A 23472-nucleotide genomic window follows, 5' to 3' on the forward strand; every position below is an offset into this window, starting at 1 on the left:
GTTTTAATATATAAAAATATATGTATATATTAGCTGGGCGTGGTGGCGTGCGCCTGTAATCCCAGCTGCTTTGGAGACTGAGGCAGGAGAATCGCTTGAACCAGGGAGTCGGAGGTTGCAGTGAGCCGAAATTGTGCCACTGCATTCCGGTCTGGTGACAGAGCAAGACTCTGTCTCAAAACATAAATAAAATAAAATAAAATAAAATAAAATGAATAGAAGTCCAAGTGGTATCCAAAATGACTGAAGGAAAGCAAACAAAAAAAATGAAAATGATATTTTATACTTTGAATTTGCTATTTAAAAGCAGCTAAGTTTTTACTGTTTTTTGGGGTGAGATTTCTGAATTGCCATATTCTACAGGAGCATCTTCATGAGACTATTCCTCTTAATTTTGATCATGACCCTTCAGGTGATAGAGTTCAATTTAATGCAGTAGCACTTAGAATAGTCAAGGCCTTGTAGTAGTGAATTAACACTTGTGTCTTAAGTAATTATCATCAATGTATTAGTATATTTCATTAAAATTAATTTATTCACTTTACAAATATTTATTGAGCCTATACTATGTGCCTTTACTTCGCTAAATCAAGCAATATAGCATGCTGGTAAGCAAACTAGATATGTCTTTGACCACAGATTTTCTAACTTAAAAGGATGACACCTCTGACATTGTTGGTTCTTTATAAACTGTTGCAACGTATTAATCACCGTTTTACTTCTTATTTGAACAGCAAAGAGTATACTAGTTTAAAATTTGATTTTTACTACTTGAGTTCAGTTTGATTTGTGTTAATTTGAAAGAATGTTAACCATGAAAACTTTAAAACATTCATTAGAATTGTATAATAAATCCCCAATCACCCAAACTCAACATTATCACCCAATTTCAACATTATTTTGCAACATTAGCTTCACCATTCATTTTGTTTTCCTTCCTCCATTCCTGACCCCCACTGTCTTCTCTCCCCTCCCCTCCCCTCCCCTCTCCTCTTTTCTCTGTTCTTCTTCCTTCCTTTTCCCTTGCCTTTTTTCTCTCTCTTTTCTCTTTCTTCTCTTTTCTTTTCTTTTCTTTTCTGTTTTAAAGAAAATTGTAGTCTCTGGTGCATGTATCAGTGTGTATCTCTCAAAATAATACACATTTCCTTATAATGCCATATCACACATAACAAAATAATAATTCTTTGGTGTTATATAATATCTGGCCCATATTCATATTTCCCTAATTTTTTTAAGTCCTTTTATAGTTATTTAGTTAAATCAGGATCCAAATAAGGTCTGTATTGTGCCTTTTGTTTTTATGAATTTAATTTCATTTAATTCTCAAATACTGTCTTTTCATTACACATACTATTTTATCTGAGAACATTTCTCATGTGAAGTGAAAAGTAACAAAAAAATGTGTAGGTATTCTTTTTTTCTTGGCCTGTATCTACAATATGTATATAAATGAAAGTGCTAGGCTAAAAAGTATTTATAATGTGTCCCCCCCCGTGTACACAATAGGAAGAACATGGAAATCTGCTTAGGAAACTTTACCACATACAGTATGATCCTCAGTTTATAATATAATGGGCATGTAGTACATGTTAGACTATTCTAGAACATGAGAGATATATGTATGTATGTATATATTCTTTACATACATAAAGAAGTAAAATACAATCCCCTTTCCCTCCATGAGCTTTTCATGTAGTTTGGAACTAGGGATCTAGGGAATCTCCATACAGAAAGGTAATGAGCTACAGATGGTATATTTACACTAAATTATATAGACAGGAAGAATTTAGAACTTTAAAACTGGCTAAGATTATTCCCAGTTTGGTGGGTTTCCAATAAAAATGAGATTTGAGCTGGGTCATAGATTTAATGCATGGATTTAAGATAAACAACAAGAACATTTCAGATTAGAACACTAAGAGTAAGTGCATGAAGAATGTGTAAGTGCTAGGTAACTTTAAGAGAGGGCAGTGAAGAGTAAAGGGTTGAATTAGAGGAGTAGTGGAAAGTATGACTGGCAGAGTCAGTTTCTGGAGAACCTTGGATATTAGAAAGCAAGTTTGAAGTTAGGTGGATGATTTGAAGCTGGGCGGATGGTTACTGAGGATTTTTAGGCAGGTGATATGAATAAAGGAGTGTTTTTGGAAACTTTGTTGGCCATCTGTAGAATGTATGTGTAAGTTTTGCATGTAATTGACACATATAGTCATGGTGGGAAAAGGAAGGAAAGGACTGATGTTCTCAAGGCAAGTGGGTAGTTCAGCAGGATATGATATCAGAGTAAGGAAAGGAAGATGTAGAGATAATATATTTCATACAGGAGAAATATTTATATAAAACGTGCTAAAATTTTAAATACTTTCTAATTTAATTTCCCAAGGTAATTTTATAATTTTCATGTTTCTATTACTATGTACTTAAGTGTTTATAGGAAGTACTATAGTGTAAAATGGTGAGGTCACTTATTTAGTGGCTTTGCTTTTAGTGGTACATATAGTTTCAACATAAAAAACCTCATGATAAGCATATAAAGGATAAACTGTAGTTCTCTTTAGGCTGGTTCTATAACGAGAGTCTCCAACCAGTAGATTGTGATTCATCAAAGTAGCTTATGGTCTTCCTTGGTATATCATCACACTGATTATGATTTCCATCTCATTGCCTCTTTTTGCTGCTGTCCTCATGTGATTTCAGGTCTTTGGGGGAAATAAAAAATAACTTCCCCTCATGCCACAAAATGGGGGATCTAGATTAGGAAGCAGGTTTGGCCACTTCAGTAGACATCCAGAATAATATTATTAAAGAAGATAAGAATTTAATTTTCTCTGACATAACCCAAAGATCAGCAGTCCAGGGCTTATGTGATAGTTCCTTAGTATTGGGCACTCAAGCTCCAGGGTCTTATGTCTCTGTCATCCATAGAATGTTGCTTTTATTTCCAAGATGGCTGATCTTCATGATCACATTCTAACCAATGAGATGGGGGGAAGGAGCACCACCTGGAATTTGTGAGCATTTACAGTCATATGCCATTGGTTACAAATCAGCCACACATAGGGCAGAAACTTGTTTTTAATCTGGGTGGCCGTGTTCGTAGGGTTTTGTAACTATGGGAGAAAAGCAAAGAGTGGATGCTGGAGAATTACCAGTTGTCTCTGCCATAGAATCCCATTTTTATTAGCTAAATCAGCAGTTCTTAAAAAATTTTTTGGCAGTTTTTAAATTCATAAGTGTAAAAGAGTGACCTTGGTAATATTACCAAATTTGTTAAAAATATGACTGAACATTAGAACAAGAATTTTTGAATGTGTTAATGTCCCTCACTTCTTTATGAGAAATAAAACTGATACTCTTATTTTTGTTGGATTAACTGTAAACCATTTCTGTTTGGTATTTTCTCCTCCTTCATTAAGTATTCTAATTTATTATCAGGTGTTGTATGTTAATTAACAGAAGATCTTTGAAACAAAGCTTTTAGCATATCCTGTTCCTGGAATAACCTTGAGGAATGGACTCTTTCAGGGCTGGAACTAATGGCAGTGGTGGTCGAGTGAGAAGTTCTATCTCCCTACAGGCTTTTCAATCAGATCAGATTATAATAAGATCAGATTATAAGCATGACAAAATTAAAACAGTACCTCTGGGAATTACGTTGTCAGGTCTCGGGAATGTGTTGGTGGATCTCCTGACTGGGCCGTTGAAAGGTCATTGGAAGGAGCAATTTTTAATTTACTTGTTTTCAGACTGTTTCTTCCTCATTGCTACTAAATTGATGACTTTTGCTTATGAAGGTAGTCCTGAGAATTTCCTTAAACTGGTCACTTGTCAGTCATGATTTCATTATTCAGGATAATGTATTTGGATGCCCCACTAATGTCAAATATTAATTCACAGTTTGTTTTTTAGTAGTTCTTGCTACTTCACTTAATTTAGCACTTTGCGATCTGCTTCCCCAGTAAAACTGGGATAATGTAAATACCGGAGCCTACTGAATACATGCCACCCATGTCTGCATTTCTGAATCCCTGTATTTATCTTAGTCTTTATTAAATGAGTAACCATAGAGCACACATATGGAGTTCACAGCTAAAAGGTTTAGTTAGTAAAAGTAAAATGCTTTTTAGTAAAATGCTTTTTAGTAAAATGCTTTTGTTGCATTTTTTATATGACTTGGCAAAGGAATTATGATGATACAAGAAAATGGCAAAATGTGGTTGATTTAAGAATTTAACAAGTTTTACTAAAGTATTTCTCGAGCGCTTATTACATGTCATACTACCCTTTTAGTTCTTATGTGGAAATTAGGAAATGGAACTATCACTTTTAATGCCTACTACCTTTTGGGCACACATATAATTGTCACTTCAATTCTTTGGGAAATGTATTATAAACCCCATTTTACAGATGAGAAAATTGTGGTTCATGAAGATTAAGTTGTTTGCTTATGGGTGACTCCTGCTGAGTACCCCAGGATTTAGGATGGAAGGTTCTTTGTGCTCTGTGATATTGCCTGAAAATGGTTACATATGTAGGGTGGAAGAAGGACATTCTAAGTTAATAGGGAGCACCCATTAAGTTGAAAAAAAGCATGATGAAAAAAAGCATCAGTGCTTGGAAATTATGAAACTGTGATTTTTAAGCCTAGTTATTTTTATTTTAATGCAATATAACTAAAAGGAACTGTTTTATAATTAGATATATGCATATTTTTAAAGAATTTTACGTATGTGTATATATGTGTGAATGAGATGGGGTCTTGCTTTGCTGCCCACACTGGTCTCAAACTCCTTGTCTCAAACGATTCTTCTGCCTCAGCCTCCTATATATACATCTCTATATATTTTATCATATACTGCAGATCTTCAAGAGAGTTAATTATTTTACATGCTCCTGTAAAATCAGACATACCAAAATTTCACCTTTTGAAGCCATCTTTATTCTCTCCAGTTAGAATTAAGAGTTCCCTGCTATGTATCTCCACAGTGCAATTTACCAAAATTCACATCCCACACTCAGCTTTTTGAAAGTGTTCCTTCTGGAGGGTAGTGCCTATGTTATTCACTTTCATTTCTCTCCCAGTGTTTATAAAATTTTTTGTACATTTTAAATGGATTGTAAGCAAGGTGAACCTTTTAAAATGTTCTGCTTATTTATATAGAAAGAAATTCCTTATAATTTTTATGCAGAAGCAAGAGGGAATTAGTAGCAGTGGTTGTGTTTTGAAGGCTTTTGCCCTGCGAGAGTGGCTGTGGATTGAAAAGTTAAAGGGCCATTGGTTTCCTAGCAGTGTCCAACCAAAGTACAGACTAAAAGAAAATTTGCATAATTAAATTTTTGGAACCTTTTTTTCCTTTGTTTCCTTCTTTTTTAGAGACATTAGAAGAAATGGACAGTGAGTTGCTCAAGTGTGAATTCTGTGGGAAAATGGGATATGCTAATGAATTTTTGCGATCAAAACGATTCTGCACTATGTCATGTGCCAAAAGGTATTTTTATGCTCTTGAATTTCCCAAAGGACAGATAAATAGCCATTGCAACAAAACCAAAAAACCCTTGAATAGCTTACCAAGGATAACTGTAGATATTTTAATATGTAATATTATAGAAGAAACCTAGATATTATTATATAGAAGAATAATACAAATAGGCAGTATCTGGAGCCACTTAGTATTTAGTTATTAGATTTTTCTTTGCAAAAATTACATATTCATAATACTTAAAATCAATTGTACAGTATAATCTAATATTAAAGTAGTAATCTCCTGATGGTAAGAATATATTTAGGAGAATCCCTCCAATGAAATGATCAGGATATTATATAATACTAGTCCTTAAAGTGTCAAAACCAGTATTTGTTTTATCAGCTGTTTTATCATTATTGAAATACTTTGATTTACTTTGTGTTGTTTTAAAATGTTTTCATTTGTTTGAATCATATTCTATTTATTTTAGATTTCTAATGGGACAGTTATAGTGTAAATTCCCCACATTGTTAACATTATCAGACAGCAAAATACTTTTCTTTTCTGAATTAGTATTTTCAATAGTCATTATTATAGATAAGTAGTGTTTTTTTTTTTGTTTTTTTGTTTTTTTTAAATACAGCGTCTCACTCTGTGGCCCAGGCTGGAGTGCAGTGGTGTAATCTCGGCTCACTGCAACCTCCACCACCTGGCTTCAAGAGATTCTCCTGCCTCAGCCTCCTGAGTAGCTGGGATTACAGGCACCTGCCACCATGCCCAGCTAATTTTTGTATTTTTAATAGAGATGGGGTTTCACCATGTTCGCCAGGCTGGTCTCAAATTCCTAACCTCAGGTGATCCGCCTGCCTCGGCCTCCCAAAGTGCTAGGATTACATGTGTGAGCCACCACGCCTGGCTGACAAATAGTATTAATAACAAAATAAATGTTTAGTCTCTTCATTAATCGTATAATTCCCAAGTTTGGTTTATGTTAAGAAAGAACCCCACCCTAATTCTAATAATAAATCCTAGTAATACAGATACTTACCACTAAAGTTGAAGTGTATGCAGACTATTTTGAAATTGGTTCTGTGTTCAAAAAGATAATTATTCTCTCAAAAGGATTTAAGATCTTCAATAGGATGACTATAGCTTGTACTGTATTTCAAAATAGGTAGAAGAGAAGAAATGAAATGGTTCTAGCATGAAAAAAAGACAAATGTTTAAGGTGTGAATATCCCAAGCACACTGATTTGATCTTTTCTGATTATATGAATGTATTAAATTATCACACATACCCTAAAACTATGTACATCTATTATGCATCCATAAAAAATAAATAACTATAACCTCATGAAAAAATTAATATAATTGTATACATCAAGGAATTTCTTACTTGAACATTTTATTTCGTATGGGTTATTTCCAAAATATACTTAGTAAAACTTAAGTTAAATAATAGAAGTGTTTTCCTCCAAAATTGGGTTCATTGTTTTGGTTGTCAGTCTGTTTTTCAAATATGCTTTGATGTTACTGATAAACCAATAATCAAATTATGTAACTCATATTTAAACTTGAATTTTCTAGTTTGCATATACTACAAGAAAGAACAATGGTTATCTGATTCTGAGTGATTTAAAAACTCTGAAAACTTGGGGAAAGGACTCCCTTTCAGAATATTTTAAACTTCTTAACTATTTAAGATATTTGAGGCCGGGCGCGGTGGCTCAAGCCTGTAATCCCAGCACTTTGGGAGGCCGAGGCGGGTGGATCACGAGGTCAGGAGATCGAGTCCATCCTGGCTAACATGGTGAAACCCCGTCTCTACTAAAAATACAAAAAAACTAGCCGGGCATGGTGGCGGGCGCCTGTAGTCCCAGCTACTCGGAGGCTGAGGCAGGAGAATGGCGTGAACCTGGGAGGCGGAGCTTGCAATGAGCCGATATCACGCCACTGCACTCCAGCCTGGGTGACACAGCGCGAGACTCCGTCTCAAAAAAAAAAAAAAAGATATTTGAGGACACTTAATGCTGCCATCAGTCTTCTCTCAGAGATGAATGCTGAGTTGTCACATTAGTATCCTTTCAATGAACCTCTTTAGCAGGGTAGGGGCCCTAACATAGGGAAATATGGATGAGAGAGGGTAGATTAGGTCGGGGAAGAACCATTGCCATTTACATGTCTGCCTAGCTGTCTTGGAAAGCTAAATATTTAGGGACAAAATATCAAGTATAAAGCTAGCCTCTCTTTTCTGCTTTTCTTAACGGATAAAGAAATTTTGTCAGTTGATATAAATGGAAATCAGAAACCTACATTGCTGAGCCCACAAATGAGCACATTATGAACACAGCAGGATCTTGAATTGTTTTAGGGTAAAATGAATTGGCTATCAAGATACTTATATTTTTATGGGAAAAATAGCATATTCATTATCATAGTACTTTTTATTTCCACCTCTTGATATCTTTATAAAATGTAGGTGAGGAGAATTTGTTGTGGTGTCAACATACTGGTTCTAGAATAGTTAGCAATAGCAAAGTTAATTGGGATTTATTCTTGTAACTTTCTTGAAGCAAAAGAATTTTGAAGGCTGGGTGTGGTGCCACATGCCTGTAATCCCAGCACTTTGGGAGGCTGAGGTGGGAAGATTGCTTGAGCCCAGGAGTTTGAGAGCAGCCTGGGCAACATAGTGAGACCCCCATCTCTACAAAACAGATTTTTGAAAATAAGTTACAAAGGCAGTTTCATAGATGTAAAAATGAAACTGCATATATTTTTCCTAGCCTTTGCATAGCTTTTCAGAAATTTGTTTCTTAGATCATTTCTTCTCACTCTTCTTTCTAGGGGGAAAGGTTGGCAAACTCACCCAGGCCAAGTCTTTCCCATTGTTCATTTTTTTGTATGGACTCGTGAGCTACGGATGATTTTGAAATTTTTAGTTTGTTGGGAAAAAAAATCAAAATAATATTTTGTGATACATGAAAATTATGTGGAATTCAAATTTTACCGTTATTGTTACTGAAAGTTTTACTAGAACACAACCATGCTCGTTCAATATTTTCTATTTATTTTTTATTTTTTAAATTTAGTTTTATTGTTTTGAGTTAGGGTCTGGCTCTGTCACCTATGCTGGGTGCAGTGGCGCTATCACAGGTCACTACAACCTTGGCCTCCTGGGCTCAAGCCATCCACCCACCTTAGCCTTCTAAGTAGCTGGGACTACAGGTGTGTGCAAGCACACCTGGCTAGTTTTTGTATTTTTGGTAGAGATGGGTTTTCACCGTGTTGGCCTTAAACTGGTCTTGCCATTTATTGGTCTTGAACTTTGGAGCTCAAGTAATCCACCCACCTTGGCCTCCCAAAGTGCTGGGATTACAGGTGTGAGCCACCGTGCCTGGCCCAATATTTTCAATGGCTGCTTTCACACTACAATGGCAGAGGTGGGTAGTTGTGACAGAAACTTGTATGGCCCGTGAAACTTAAAATACTTACCATCTGATCCTTCGTAGAAAAAGTTTGCCAGTCCTCGTTCCAGGGCTTTAGGATCCATTAAAAGACATAGGATTCTTTTAAGCTGTCATCATGTCTTATAAAGGTCTATGTTCAAAAATATTAGGCGGTCTATTTTGATAAAAGAAAATCTTTCTTTAAAGAGTTATGTACTTCGAAATTTTCTGAATAGTGAGAGCAATGAATTCCTTGTATAACTTGAAAGTCTCCACTTTACATTTTCATTCTTTGATTTAATAATATTTGAAAAATCTTTTGTTAGCTGCTTGAGATCCTTTCCCTGGTATATTAAACTTTTAAAAATTAATGTCTCTTTGGAAGTTATTACTTAGAAAAATCAGTTTGAATAAACATTTAGATACTACATAACTTTTTCTTTTGGAAGCTTCCTTTTTTTTTTTTTTGCTGCTGTGAAAATTGGTTATCCTCTGTGTTTTGCAGGAAGTTTCCCACTGTCATGCTGTAATCAGGAAGAAACACAATACCTTGTTGTAGATGTCCAGTATTATACTGAGAGATATATTATGATATACACAGAGCCCGTTTTTTGACCTTTAGCATAAGTAAATCCATTGAACAGTGTAGTTATTTTACGAGGTCTTACGTTCATTAATGATGTATTTACAGTTGCACTTTAAAGTCACAATTAAATACTAAATGGATTGTCCCATATATCATTAAATATTTTTTCTTACTTGAATTTCTTAGGTACAATGTTAGCTGTTCTAAAAAATTTGCACTTAGTCGTTGGAATCGTAAGCCTGATAATCAAAGTCTTGGGCATCGTGGCCGTCGTCCAAGTGGCCCTGATGGGGCAGCAAGAGAACATATGCTTAGGCAGGTCTGTATAAACCTTGCTTCAATGTAAAATACCCTTTTCAGAAATGCAAGGAAAGTGCAATGCTGTATTTTGCTTGTACTACATTTTCCAGCTTCCAATTACTTATCCATCTGCAGAAGAAGACTTGGCTTCTCATGAAGATTCTGTGCCCTCTGCTATGACAACTCGTCTACGCAGGCAGAGTGAGCGGGAAAGAGAACGTGAGCTTCGGGATGTGAGAATTCGGAAAATGCCTGAGAACAGTGACTTGCTACCAGTTGCACAAACAGAGCCATCTATATGGACAGTTGATGATGTCTGGGCCTTCATACATTCTTTGCCTGGTATGTAATTCATCACTTTGGCCTTAATATTTTTCTTGTGCATTCACACACAGCAATGTTAGATACATCCACACCTTTTTCACAAAAGGGCTAGAGAAGTACTGTGTATATGTATAAATTAAATGGCATTTGTTATTGAAATATGATCTGTTTCCTCTTGCTTATTCCCTCAGCACTACTGGGTATTTTCTCATACCCCCCCAAGTCGATAAAAACTGACTAGTCCTGCTTCTGCTGTGACACCTCAGCCGGTGAAGATATTAAAGGTGCTTTCTTCTCTTCAGTCTGATTTCTCTCGAGAGGTCAGTAGAGAGATTGAATCAGACACTTCTTCCTTTCTGCTCTTCTATTTTTCTATTCTATTCCTCCTTATTTCCTAATTTAACCTTTTTAAAAATGAAGTAAGAGAGACCTTTTTTTTTTTTTTTTACATTTTTGAAAGCTAATCAGAACCTTTTAAAATATGTTAAAAATTTGGTTTCTTTGAAAAAAATCAAGCTAGTTCTTTTAAAAGAAGGTACATTCTTTCTTTTCAATAAAGAAACATCAAGAGCCTTTCTGAAATTTTATTTTTCAAATAGAGAGCTGAAATTCAGTTGTATTCATTCTAATATTGAGGGTAACTTTCTTATTTATGTTTTCCTGTTCTCTCATTTTGATACTCTTTCCATCACCTTAAGTCTCTTTTTTCCTTAAAACGACAATAATCTTTTATACCCACTTTCTCCAAGGGGCTGGCTACTAAAGACAGCTGCACCTTTGCTCATGATGAGACCCACACTAGTTATATATGTTAAGACTATATATATATATATGTATATATATATTTTTTAAATCAGTAAATCTTGTCATTCACTTTGGCCTTATGCATATGGAAAATGAGGAGACTAAAACAAAAAATTTATTTCCTTTTGGTTTTATTACGAATCATATCATTTCTCTTGATACAAGCTTTCTAGAAGAATACATTCTGTTTGAACTTGTCTACTAACTTTTTACAGTTTAATAAGCTAATTAATTAGCTATGTTGCTAATTAGTCTTTCTCTGATGGCAGCTAAGGTCTTAGAAGCATACTTAGAGCTAACATGCTATACAAGAAAATATACTTAGAAATGATAAAGAATCTGTCACCCACTTTACTTAATATACAGAATTCTGTGAGATTTTGTTAAATTAGTTTATCAATAGCTTGTTTTAGAAATGCTAAGTTTAAAAAAATATGGCCGCTTCTAAAGAAAGATGGAATTGTTTAAAAGTAGAGATACTCTATGGGAAGATTTTTAAATGTGTATGTGCCCACAAAAACTTAGGTGTGAATTAATTGCTGACCATGTGGATTTAGAATCTGTTTTAAACTGGATGTATTTAGAAGATACTGAGTCTTTATTGGTTGTGGTTTTAGTAACTAAGGAAACCAATTTTAGTTTTTGACCAGTATAGCTATCTTGAGAATTAACTTTGGAATCTATATGGATGCCTGGGGCTGGGCTTTGGTTCTGTCATCTTCAGAAGTAGTCTCACTCTTCCAAGTGGGCCACATGATCTGTTTGTGAGCCTGATTTTTCATTTGGGGGAAGTTTTTCTTTTCCTTTGTAGAAGAGAATTGGTTTTTATCCTGAGGAAAGTAGTTGCCCAAATAATTAACAAATAATAGATACTGCTGATTCTTCTTTCACTTCTTTTTTTATTTCAGCTAATTTTCCCCAGCATCCATTTGCCATGTGGCTACTTTACTAGAACGAAGGCAAATTCCTTTGTCTCATTCTTGCTTCATTTGAGTTAAACAAAAAAACATAAAACTTAATATTTCTTATAACCTAAAATGCTTGTCTTACAGAGCTCATCTAGACACTTAATTTTGTTGCTAGGTATTTAGAAAACATTATATGTCATAAAAAGGACACAGCTATTATATAATTTAGAATTGCTTATTACTGTTTCAGAGTCTGGTTAATATGACTCTTCTCTTTACTTACGAAATGGGAGTGTTTCCAAACTGCTTTGACAGGCCAAATAATAAGCTTATTTGTGTGATTAGTTATATCACCTTTCTCAAAGTTTTCTCTGCGTAATGCCTATAGTTTAATCTCATACCAGAAAATGCCTTAATGATCATTTCTTTCTGCTTCTCTGGACTTTGTAAATATCGTTTTGAGCTTTTTTTTTTTAGCTCTCATTCAGTGCTGTTTGTTTTCCCTGAGTAGTCTACTCCCAAGCTTTTCTCATAGAATGAACAAACTTGTAAATTTTGTAATCTCTTTTGTATTTTGTTTCTTTCCAGTTGAGATAGGCTTCCTTTCCTCTTTAATCAGGGCATTTATATTTACTCCTCCAGTTTTCTCTTCTCTTTGTATATCATCTTGTTAACCATCCTGTTCAGACTATGTTAGAGCTTGTATGCAGTAGACCAGAATCTCAGAGCTGTTATCAGAATGAAAAATTACCGCCTTCTAATTTTTTCTGCATTAAAAAGTTATCTACGGGAACAATTCTTATTTTCAATTTACTGCAGGTTATCTTCTTTAACCCTTCCTTGCTATGGTGAACTGCCTTTTGCAGAGATCAGTTTGTCCTCTATTTATTGAAGTGTGAATCCACAGTAGATTTGATTTTTCTCTAGGCATATAAACTAGGAATCATTTTAAAAACATGACTATTTACTGGTTTTTGTAATATCAGTATTGGGACTTGTTTATTCTGTAGTATTGAGTGGCACGTGATACGTTTTCACCAACCTTACTGTGGTCAATTTTTGTGCAGGGTGTTTTGTTTTGAGTTTAGCTGGAGAAGTGATGCCAGACACTTGCAAGGTCAATTGGGACCCATGTGCAGAAGTCCTTGCCTGTACTGACAGCTGCACTGCACTTGCTTCTGGTGAGGTGAAGCTAGCTCAGCTGACTGGCTAGCTCAGTGTCAGTTGGTGTTTGTTTTGTACACATCCCTGGGATCCAGGCATTTTACCAAAATAGATGTTAATGTCAGAAACTCAGAACTTTATCTCAGTATACCTTGAGCACTTAAAACTGTTTTTAAAATATATTTTTCTGTAATGAGTTTCTGGAAGCATACTTGCTTCCAGTTTTTCTAAGTCACTTTATTTTTTTATTTCTATACTGATGTAACTAGTCTTTTTTTGTGGTTAGCTTAAGAAAGTTGTGATCTAAAATGCATTCCTATTTGATCATGCTAATTCCCAAAACACTTTTTGTTCTTTATTATTTTGCTAATACATTTACTGTCCACCTACAAGAGGATATGTGAGGAGGAATCTCACAATACAGAGGAACAGGAATGTGCTACATATTTTCCTCATGGAGAACTCCTTGTTTCTATTCCCAAATGTAGCTCTTATAGTTCTCATTACTTCTCATTGCTCCTGTTTTCTGAATCTAAGTAAGTCCCACCCTATCTTTCTCTCTCTTCTTTTCTTTCCTGTGTTCTTGTAAGTAAGACTGAAGAGAGAAGAACATTAGTTCTTTCATAAAAAGAAGGATGAAGTCACAACTAGATGCAAGATTAGTCAGTTTTGTCTGCCCAGTTTTGTTGAGCTACCTCTGGGAAAAGAAAAGGGGCTTTTCTATGGTGAGTAATCCCATTTCAACTATAGTTTCTTTTATAAGATAAATGGGCAAAAACATAAAAATTTTGTAGAGGATATTGAAATACGAATTTTTCAAAGTCTGAGAAATTATTAAAATAGAAATTGAAAAGCTAGTTGTTATATAGGAAACGGTAAAGATACAACAGAGGACATGAGAAAAAAGCAAGAGAAAAAATGGACACACAGCTGTACACAGGAAAAAATGTTTGTATTACTCTTACAGATAGCTCTTCTGTAGCAGATTATATTTTTGTTTATTGTATATTTACTAATTCAGTCCTTATTGACAAATATTATGTATTCAGTACCTATAATGCTTTGTGCTTTGTGCTGGGTTGTAAGACATAATCTTACATAGACAAGAGGATGATACATTTGCAAGTAGAAAGGATAATTGAACTAGCAAAATTGTGGCATCCAAAAGTGTAATGTAACTATTTTCATTTTTCATTATCTTTTTCTTTGTGTTTTCCCTTAGAATGCTGATTTGAATAAAATAGAAAAACTTAAGCTGTTTTATGTGTATTCTTAAATTCATCTTAAAATTTTACTGTCTCTCAAGAAAGCTTCCATATTTTTGTATTCTCTCTTGTCTCAGCTGCTTAATTCATTACCTTTCCTATTGGTTTCTTTACCCTTAATGGGTAAGTTTGTTGAGTAATCTGGAATTGAAAATTTGGTAGCCAGTAAAAACATGTGAGTTTCAGGTAGATACTAGCATTGTTACCTGCTAAAGCACCTGGTTTAGACTGAGAGCTAAAATATTGGTTATATGGCAGGAAATTCACCAGCAAGCTCATAATTTCAATGAGAATTGTTTTCTTAACGAAAGTGGAGACAAGCCCAGTGATACTAAGATTTGAAGTTGAAGTTACAAGTCAAGCAGTGTAATACATTTCAGCAGCATTGCAATAGATTAGTAATACAATATTGAGAGATTTGATCTGTCCTGAGTGAATAAGAAAAATATTTTAAATGTACTTGTCAAGTGAAGGTTAAAAGTGGTACTTACTTGAGAAAATATTTCTAGGTTGTTATTTAAATGGCAAAACATTATATTTTTGTTTCCTCTTTACCTGTATGTGAAGGATGTATTATACAGAGATAAGTTCATGAGGTATAACTAGTTAACCTAAACCTGTTATGTGGCATGCTTTGAGGTAACACCATAGTCCTTTTTGTGAAGGAAGTATTATATCTAGACTTTGTACATTTTTACCTCTTATGAATTATTTCTATAACATTATTTTAGAGCAAGAATTCCAAGCAAATTGCTTTACCTGGAGTTTGAATTAATTCTTATTTTCAGAATGCAAATACTCTATTCTTCAAGAGTGAACTCAAGACTACCATAAATAAATTTCATTTGTTTCTCAGCCTGTATTTCAGATTCTCAGACCCAGTGAGAGCATAACTGTGACTGTTAGGAGTAATGTCTAATTGTTGTATATTTAATTCTAACTTCCCTCCTCTGGTCAAATTCCAGGCTGCCAGGATATTGCAGATGAATTCAGAGCACAGGAGATTGATGGACAGGCCCTTCTCTTGCTAAAAGAAGACCATCTCATGAGTGCAATGAATATCAAGCTAGGCCCAGCCCTGAAGATCTGTGCACGCATCAACTCTCTGAAGGAATCTTAACAGGAACATGAAACCTTGATAAAACAGCAGTTTTACTCTTCTCACACAAACTTGTAAGGTAAAGGCCTAACTTGGTCTAGAATATGACACTTACTGTAGTGGATAGCCAAGCACATTGGGATTTCCACATCAGATACTGACATTTCTTCTACAGGTATAATTATTCATCATACATTTTCATAATTAACAAACATTGGTAAAATTAATTTTACAGGTTACATGAAACATTGAAAGACTTGTTATAGAGGGCCATGATATTTTTCAAAGAAATGTGTTACACAAGATAATTTTTTTAAAGGTGATGTTTATCATTAATATAAAGAATCCTTTTAAAAGTAATTTAATGATTTACATTTCTCCTCTTTTGATTCGATTTTCTTATACATTTTTTTCTACCCTATTAGTTTTCTAAAGGTTGTCATGAGAGGTATGTTATGGAATAATTTAGTAGTCCAGTGACAGAATCATATGAAATCAGTGTACATTTTTAAAAATATGTCTTTTAGACATATGCTTTACCTATAAAAAAGGAATTGTGTTCTAGTATGAACAATACTGATCTGGAAGTGAGAAGAGTTAGTTCCTATTCCAAACTTGACCAAGAATTTGGTTTGACTGAGAAAGTTTTCCTCTCAGTTTTTGTACATTTATTTAGAGCAGTGGTTCTCAGTGGAGGTCAGTTTTGATCGCCAGGGGACATTTGGCAATGCTGAGACATTTTGGTTGTCACAGCTTGGGGCTGGGTTTAGGGGAGGGTTGCTACTGGTATCTAGTAGGTAGAAGCCAGAGATGTTTCTAAATATCTTATAATGCACAGGACAGCACCCCTCCACTATCAAGAATTATCGGTTCAAAAATGTCGGTACTGCCAAGGTTGAGAAACTCTGATATAGAAGGAGTGATAAATACTGTTTTCACCCAAAGGAATACTTTTAAAAGATGGAGCATACTAAATATATATGATGAAAGTATTATTCACATAACATTCATATTCTGCTGAATAATTTTTTCTAGTTTAATCATACTAGAAAAAGAAAAAAAGATCTACAAATTGTCCTATAAAATAAGGACTAACATGCAAATAATTTAACTCTCAGAAAGTACTAATTCATTCTGATTATCTTTCATACCTCTGTGCTCTTCTGCAGTGATGAAGGCATAATATGATTATACCTATGAACTAGTGCATAGCCTTTTCTGGCAAGAAAATAGTTTGTAGCAGATATGTGGTTGCTCTTTGGATTTTTTTCTAATGTTGAACATGCTGGGACTAGCTAGAATGTACATTCCTACTTCCTTTACCAAACGTTTGCATGTTTCCTGCAAAGCACTTACCAAGTGATTTCTCTTAAATCACCAGATATAATTTTGTATGTACATGTTTGAGGAAAAAAATTTAAAGCAAAACCTTTTACTGAACAGTGTTCTATAGAATTATGACACTAAAACAAAATTGTTTGTGGAAGCCCTGAAAGCTTTATAGTCCTGGGCATCAAAAATTTTATTTGAGATGATGAATGTTTTGTTTTACTCTTTTCTTATATTACCATGATTGAGATATTTTAGTAATTGAAGGAACATACACAGATATTTGGCAGAAGTCGAGTAAGGAGGGGAAAATAAAGAGTCCATGAGTTTCAGTCATTTTCACTGCTCTTTTCAAAAAGATTGTGTTGAGCTAGTAGAAGACTAAAGATGTCACTGAAGACATCACAGATATTATATTTATCTTTTGGCTTTGTGTACATTAGAGAATGTTGATTATTTTTATACAAAAATACAGCGGGTAATTTTTTTAATCTTTAGATGCCTCTTGTTTGAATGTATGCTTTGTGGAATTCTTTGTGTAGTAATGTTTTAAAAAAAGATGTTTACTGATAGTTACATGTAGGATTAGAATATGTAATATAATATAAGGCTCATGTTCCAGACCTACGATAGCTTGTAGTCTATGTTACATATTTCTTTATATCACATTTTTAATCATTGGATTAAAGTTTCAAGGAAAGCTAGGTACTCTATAATCGGTTTTCATTTATTAGCAGTTAATCATCATGACAGAATTGTCATATGCTTGACTTTTCCCCTCTTCTTGGAATTTCAGAACACAATACAGGCTAAGCATTAGTAAGAGACGGCTCACAGTATGAGGGAGGGAGGTGCAATGGAAAATCTTGCTGGAATTAAAACTTCTCATAGATTATCCACAGTTAATACAAAGTTTATTATTTGGGGATAGACTCCTCCAGCAATAATGATTACCTCCCATAACTATATTACTGTGGCCTTTAAGGTATCAATTTTGAACTGTGTTGTAGGCTCTCCTTTTATTTATTTGCTTTCCTACTAGCAGCCATTCTGTACTTATTGAAAGCCCCTGTGCCACTGCTGTCTTAAAAGTATTCAGGAGGGGCTTACAGGAGGGTTTTCTATTGGAGAATACCTTATAATCTTAAATCTAGTCCAGATCTCTGTTGTCCCCACTCAGAACATACCCAGAAGATGCACTTGCTTTTTTCAAGTGAGTTTTTATTTAAAAATGGCTTGTTTGCTATCACATTGGTACAGCTGTTTCTTCCAAGATGAGTTAATCATCTTAATTTCAAAGCTTCAACTAGGTATAATGGATATATAGACAACACTGAGCATCCACCTCTCTCCTGAGCTTTAAAGCACAGTTTCAGTATAATATAGGTGGGGAGTATAATTGTTTTCATATCCTTTCATACTACTACTAATAGTTCTAGGATTTTGACTGGGGAGAGGTAATGACAAACAGGGAACATGAAGGTTCTTCCTACTTTTGCTACCTAAGTTTGCATTTTCTGACTTCCTTAAAGTGTTGCACTCTTTGTCCCATTGGGATAAAAAACCGTTAAGTTTGAAATTTTGCTTTAAGCCTTGTGTTCCTAGGGAAGTTAAACAACTAAGAGAGCTGATTTGTGAAAATTATTTTTTATATGACATTAATATTCATCAAGCCTTGTGTAGGCATGTGTAAGACACAGCTATGCAGCTTTGAATAGTCAATATAGTATGAGATAGAGTGTTCCAAATCCTGTCATTTTTTAAGTAGCATATTATTGCCCTGATGGTACTGTTACTTTGCTGTTGAATGCTCTAAACAGAACTTTTTAAAAAGGTGTGGTTTAAGAGCAGTCACCCAGGAGTAGACAAGGTGGAATGGGAGGAAAGAAATGGTAATGCAAAAGCTTGAGCATGGGAAGGGTCAGAGGAGGAGGCCATCATCCTTGTTAGCTTAGCCTGCTTCAACACTGAGCACATTTCTGCACTTTTGAAGTGAATATTCATGTTTTACTTAGAAGAAATAATTTCCTTTCATTAGGGATCCCAGTTCATTTTTGTTTCCTGGTGTATCAAAATACTTAGAACTATGAAACAAGTATTATTGTGATCATGCCTTTGAATAATTTTTGACATAGCTTATCTTCATATATCAAGTATAAAATTATAATGAGACATCTATTCACAAATACAAGTCTTAGATTGAATTGAAATGTGTTACATAGTGCCCTGTCTCCCACTGACTTGTTCAGTTAAATGTCTTAAAGTACATTATGTCCATCTTCAGGCTTTTGGTTCCACAATGGCACAAGTATGGTAGGGAGGCAATATAGTCTTAGGCTATATGCCTATATTAAATGTGTATAAACGATTTTTGAAAGAATACATTATTATAGATGTATGTGAGTGATGCTGACCTGACAGCCATATCCAGTGGATGAAACTGACTGGACATACTGTTAAAATGTTTTAAAGATATGTTTTCAACCAGAACAGCCTGGTTATAGTTTGTGGTTTAAAGACTCTCACCTTGATGAATTGCAGGAACACATGCAGCCTACTGGCATTGAGCATTAGCTAATGGCATGAAAGGGCCTCATCTCACTACCTCTCTAAGCCCTCTAGCTCAAAGAAAACTGCATGAAAACTTATTTCTTAGATCTTTGTCTCAAAATCTTTAGCGAGGATTTTGTATTGGGGCTAACTTGATGAAGGGAGGCAGCTGGGGCAGGACTTTCTGATACCTGACAGTCATGTTCCAGAGCAACCTTTGGGCAGTGGAAACTGGCCCATCTATGCAAAATGATTGCTCAGTCTGTTTCTTGTGTACTACATATATAACTAGCTGGGCCCTAAGGAAGGTTTTCTAGGGGGAAGGATAGGGAAGTAGAGGAGGAGACAAGTAGGAGGAACAAAGCATTCCAGACCCAAGAGGATAGAAGTTATTTAGGATAGATATGGCCTACATCCATAGTTCAAAATAATACATTTTAATTGTTAGATGCCGGTTACAAATAGGCTATAGTTTTTATATGTCAAGATTTACCTGTAATCAGACTCATTCTTTCACTCTCTATACCCACTGTCTCCATGCTTAGGAGCATGGATATTAATAGTTCCAATGATATATAAGTTAGTGATTTTTGATTTCCGAAAATTTGACAACCTTTTATTATAGTTGGAGAATATTTGTCAAAAATTCAAAGGTTGTTGTAATTGAGTTGCCAGCATTACAGAGTTTCCATTTTCAGATACCACAGTTGAATCACCTCTGTAGATTGTTACAAAGAGGCATTTTAAGATAGTATTTTATTTGTTAGGTTGTATCTCAGTCAAAGAATTGGGAAAAGAAAAGCTATAGGTTTCTCTTTCCTAGTCTGGATTTCGGTAAACACAAGCCTACCTCTGCTTCTTTGGTTCACAGCAGTGTGGATCATGAAATGAACTGTTTACCCACATTCATCAATATTGGTATTTTATAAATCTACTTAGAGCATTTAATTTCATCTCAAAGATTGTGATCCAGTTTAGATAAGCACAAATACAGTATTAGGAAAAGTAAATATGCAATCTTACTAAAATTTCAACTTGTTAAGCTGTATATCTTAAAAAAAAATTATTTGGGGCTGGCCATGGTGGCTCACACCTGTAATCCCAGCACGTTGGGAGGCTGAGGCGGGTAGATCACCTGAGGTCAGGAGTTCGAGACCAGCCTGACCAATATGATGAAACCCCATCTCTACTAAAAACACAAAAATTAGCTGGGTGTGGTGGCGTGCACCTGTAATCCCAGCTACTTGGGAGGCTGAGACAGGAGAATTGCTTGAACCTAGGTAGCAGAGGTTGCAGTGAGTTGAGATCATACCCCCGCACTCCAGCCTGGGTGACAGAGCAAGACACCGTCTCAAAAAAGCAAAACAAAACAAAAGATTCTTTGGGAAGATAGGTCCTCTTTTGTTAGAAGTTCATAAAATGTATCCTTACATAGTTTTGTTCACAGTAGTTACATAAGCTTTCTTCAAATAAAAAAAGTTTAAAATTAGATTACCTTCTTTGGAAAAAGAATTTCCTAAATTTTTAAGAATTTTCCAAGTTTTGCATATTAGTTTTTAGAACCTAATCCATTTTCAAATTGTACTATGAGAAAGCTTTTTTTAAAAAAAAAAGTTGTAAAGCATTAATACAAATATAATTATTACCATCACATTCCAGAGAATATGGCTTTTTCTAAACTTTCAATTTAGAAAACATACATTAAGGGGGAATCTCTGCCCTCCTTTTCAGATCTGAAGACCAGCTTTTCTACTCAGACACATGCACACACCCCTTCCAAGTGTCATGTTTATGGGAACGTTTGGGAAATGTTTTCTAGATGTTTTATTTTTTCCCTTTTATAGTTTGTTACCATTTAATCTTATTTAAAGATGACAATTTTAATCTGAAATGTTAGAGAAGAGGTACAACATAATGAGGTTCTAGCTAGCTTTCTACTTTTGAAAAATATTTTTTTTCTACTGTTTTTTTACAAGTACTGGTTCTCTCAGTGATACTGGTGGTGTTCAGTATGAATCCATAGAAAGAAAACAAAACATGTTGTTTAAAAGAAGCAGAGTAATGAATTTCAGTTTGGAGAAAACCAATATAATTTTAAAACACTGTTATACTAACATAGCAAGGTTTTAATTAAATATAAGAGTAAGGTAGTAAGTTCTTTTAGAGCACCTGTTTAAATTTACTCCAGGAATCATCTTAAGGATTGATAGTCACCATCATTTATTGACCTAAAAGTTACATTTCATGGAATATTATCAGTGTTAAATCCAAGCTTTGTGGAGCTTTAACTGACGATGGTGAAAAAGTTGGTGTTCGTGAGAGTGGTGGGGTGTTTAGTCATCAGTGAAGTTAAACATCAACCTGTTTTAGAAAGAATTTTTTAGTCTTGCTTCAAGTAAACCAGAAGTGTCTAGTATTTAAATCTTTATTTAGAATGCTTCCCTTAAAAGTATTTTTTTGTTTTGGGTAGCATTAAACAGTAAATAATCTATTTCAGTAGTAAATAATAGATGAATTAAGATGATGATGAATGAGGATTAACACACTGGTCTGGAGACTGGGGTTTTATGTCAGTGGGTTAGCTGTGTGTGACATGTTGGGCAATTACTCAGCTTTTTTAACAGCTTCCAGATATGCAATATGGTCCCTGTACTACTCAAAGGTTGATTTTGGTTTAATTCATCTTTGAGGTACCTCCCAGCTCTAAAACTATGATTCTAGGCCATGTAATGGGGTTGCTCCTACTTCATTCTCTTTCCCTTTTTAAGGGTTCGGTTTAGCATCCATTTCTTGGGTCACCTACAATCTTTGTTCTCCTAAGGATTAAAATAGAAAATTCATACGTAACAAGCAAATGAGGACATTTTCCTAAATGCTCCTTATTGGTTAACCACTGAATATATGAAAACATATGAATATTGTCATTCATGTACTTATATTCATTTAGCAAACCATTTGAACACTTATATGTGCAGTGTGTGGTGATCATGACATGAGGAACTAGTAATAAGTAAAATCTTCCCCCCCAAAATTCATTGTGGCTTAAAATAAATATGAACATAATCATTACTACTTAATAAACTGACTGAGAGGGAATCTTAATAAACTTGGAACTGGGAGGGAGTATTTTTATGCATTGGGTAAAGGGTTAGGCTAGATGACATCTAAGGGGTCTGAGTGAATCATATCATAATTTTTATAACACATTTCACATACTAAACATCAGTTGGCCCTACACCTGATTAAGTTACAAAATTTAGGAGACTTAACATTAAGGACTTACAGGTTGAGACAGCCCATATTTCACGGCATTATTTTAACACTTGAATCTGTTCCAGAGTTGTTGCTATACAAGGCATGTGGCAGAACAAAAAAAAGTTGGTGTTGATATAAGAGCTTTTTACCCAGTATTGACAGTGTAGCAACCTTTTTTTTGAGACGGGGTCGCTCTGTCGCCCAGGCTGGAGTGCAGTGGTGTGATCTCAGCTCACTGCAACCTCGCCTGGATTCAAGCGATTGTCTTGCCTCTGCCTTCCGAGCAGCTGGGATTACAGGTGCCCGCCACGACACCCGGCTAATTTTTGTATTTAGTAGAGATGGGGTTTCACCATGTTGGCCAGGCTGGTCTCGAACTCCTGACCTCAAGTGATCCACCCACCTTGGCCTCCCTAAGTGGTGGGATTACAGGCATGAGCCACCACGCCTGACAGTGTAGCAACTTTCTAAAACTGAAAAATCTCAAAGGAGATCACTGGAACAGACTCGTTCATTTATTTTTTGTTTTTAAATTAAGATGACGCAAAATAAATGTTACTGTATTTTAAGCTATTACAAATATCCACCTTTTAAAGATACGTAAGAAGCAGTAATATTCTAGAAAGCACATACATACAAAGGGCATCCTTTAAAATGCGGAACGGGTAGACATGAAACAGTTCCATGCTTGAATTGGTAAGTATTTGGGGGATAAACATTGAATGGGAGAATCATTTATTGGGTTAAGGTCCCTTCCTTGTCACTCTGGGATGCTGTGAATCACACTGTACTTCCTATTGACACAGCTTTACATGTCAACATCAGTTGATACTAACATTCTCCATAAAGATATAGAATGAAAATACCTATTAAAAATAGTTTATCATTCTTGTGGCTTTTTGTTTGTCTTGAGACAGAGTCTCGCTCTGTCACCCAGGCTGGAGTGCAGTGGTGCGATCTCAGCTCAATGCAACCTCCAC

At 34.9% G+C, this 23472-nt stretch overlaps 1 protein-coding gene across 3 annotated transcripts in view; it reads left to right on the plus strand.

Annotated features, from left to right (window-relative positions):
* PHC3 (polyhomeotic homolog 3 (Drosophila)) overlaps nt 1-17391 on the plus strand; it is an 86203-nt gene extending 68812 nt beyond the window's left edge. The window contains exons 12-15 of one of the 3 annotated variants that reach the window (XM_011994329.1): nt 5372-5486; nt 9681-9813; nt 9905-10136; nt 15225-15718. In XM_011994329.1, coding sequence (XP_011849719.1) covers nt 5372-5486; nt 9681-9813; nt 9905-10136; nt 15225-15379 — 635 coding nt within the window. In that variant the 3' untranslated portion in view covers nt 15380-15718. Of the gene's footprint in view, nt 1-5371; nt 5487-9680; nt 9814-9904; nt 10137-15224 lie in introns of those variants that run through there. The other 2 variants (XM_011994330.1, XM_011994331.1) reach the window with 2 other exon arrangements.
* The last annotated feature ends 6081 nt before the right edge of the window (nt 17392-23472 follow it).

The sequence above is a fragment of the Mandrillus leucophaeus genome, unplaced genomic scaffold (assembly GCF_000951045.1).
Source record: "Mandrillus leucophaeus isolate KB7577 unplaced genomic scaffold, Mleu.le_1.0 Scaffold452, whole genome shotgun sequence".
Classification (NCBI taxonomy): domain Eukaryota; kingdom Metazoa; phylum Chordata; class Mammalia; order Primates; family Cercopithecidae; genus Mandrillus; species Mandrillus leucophaeus.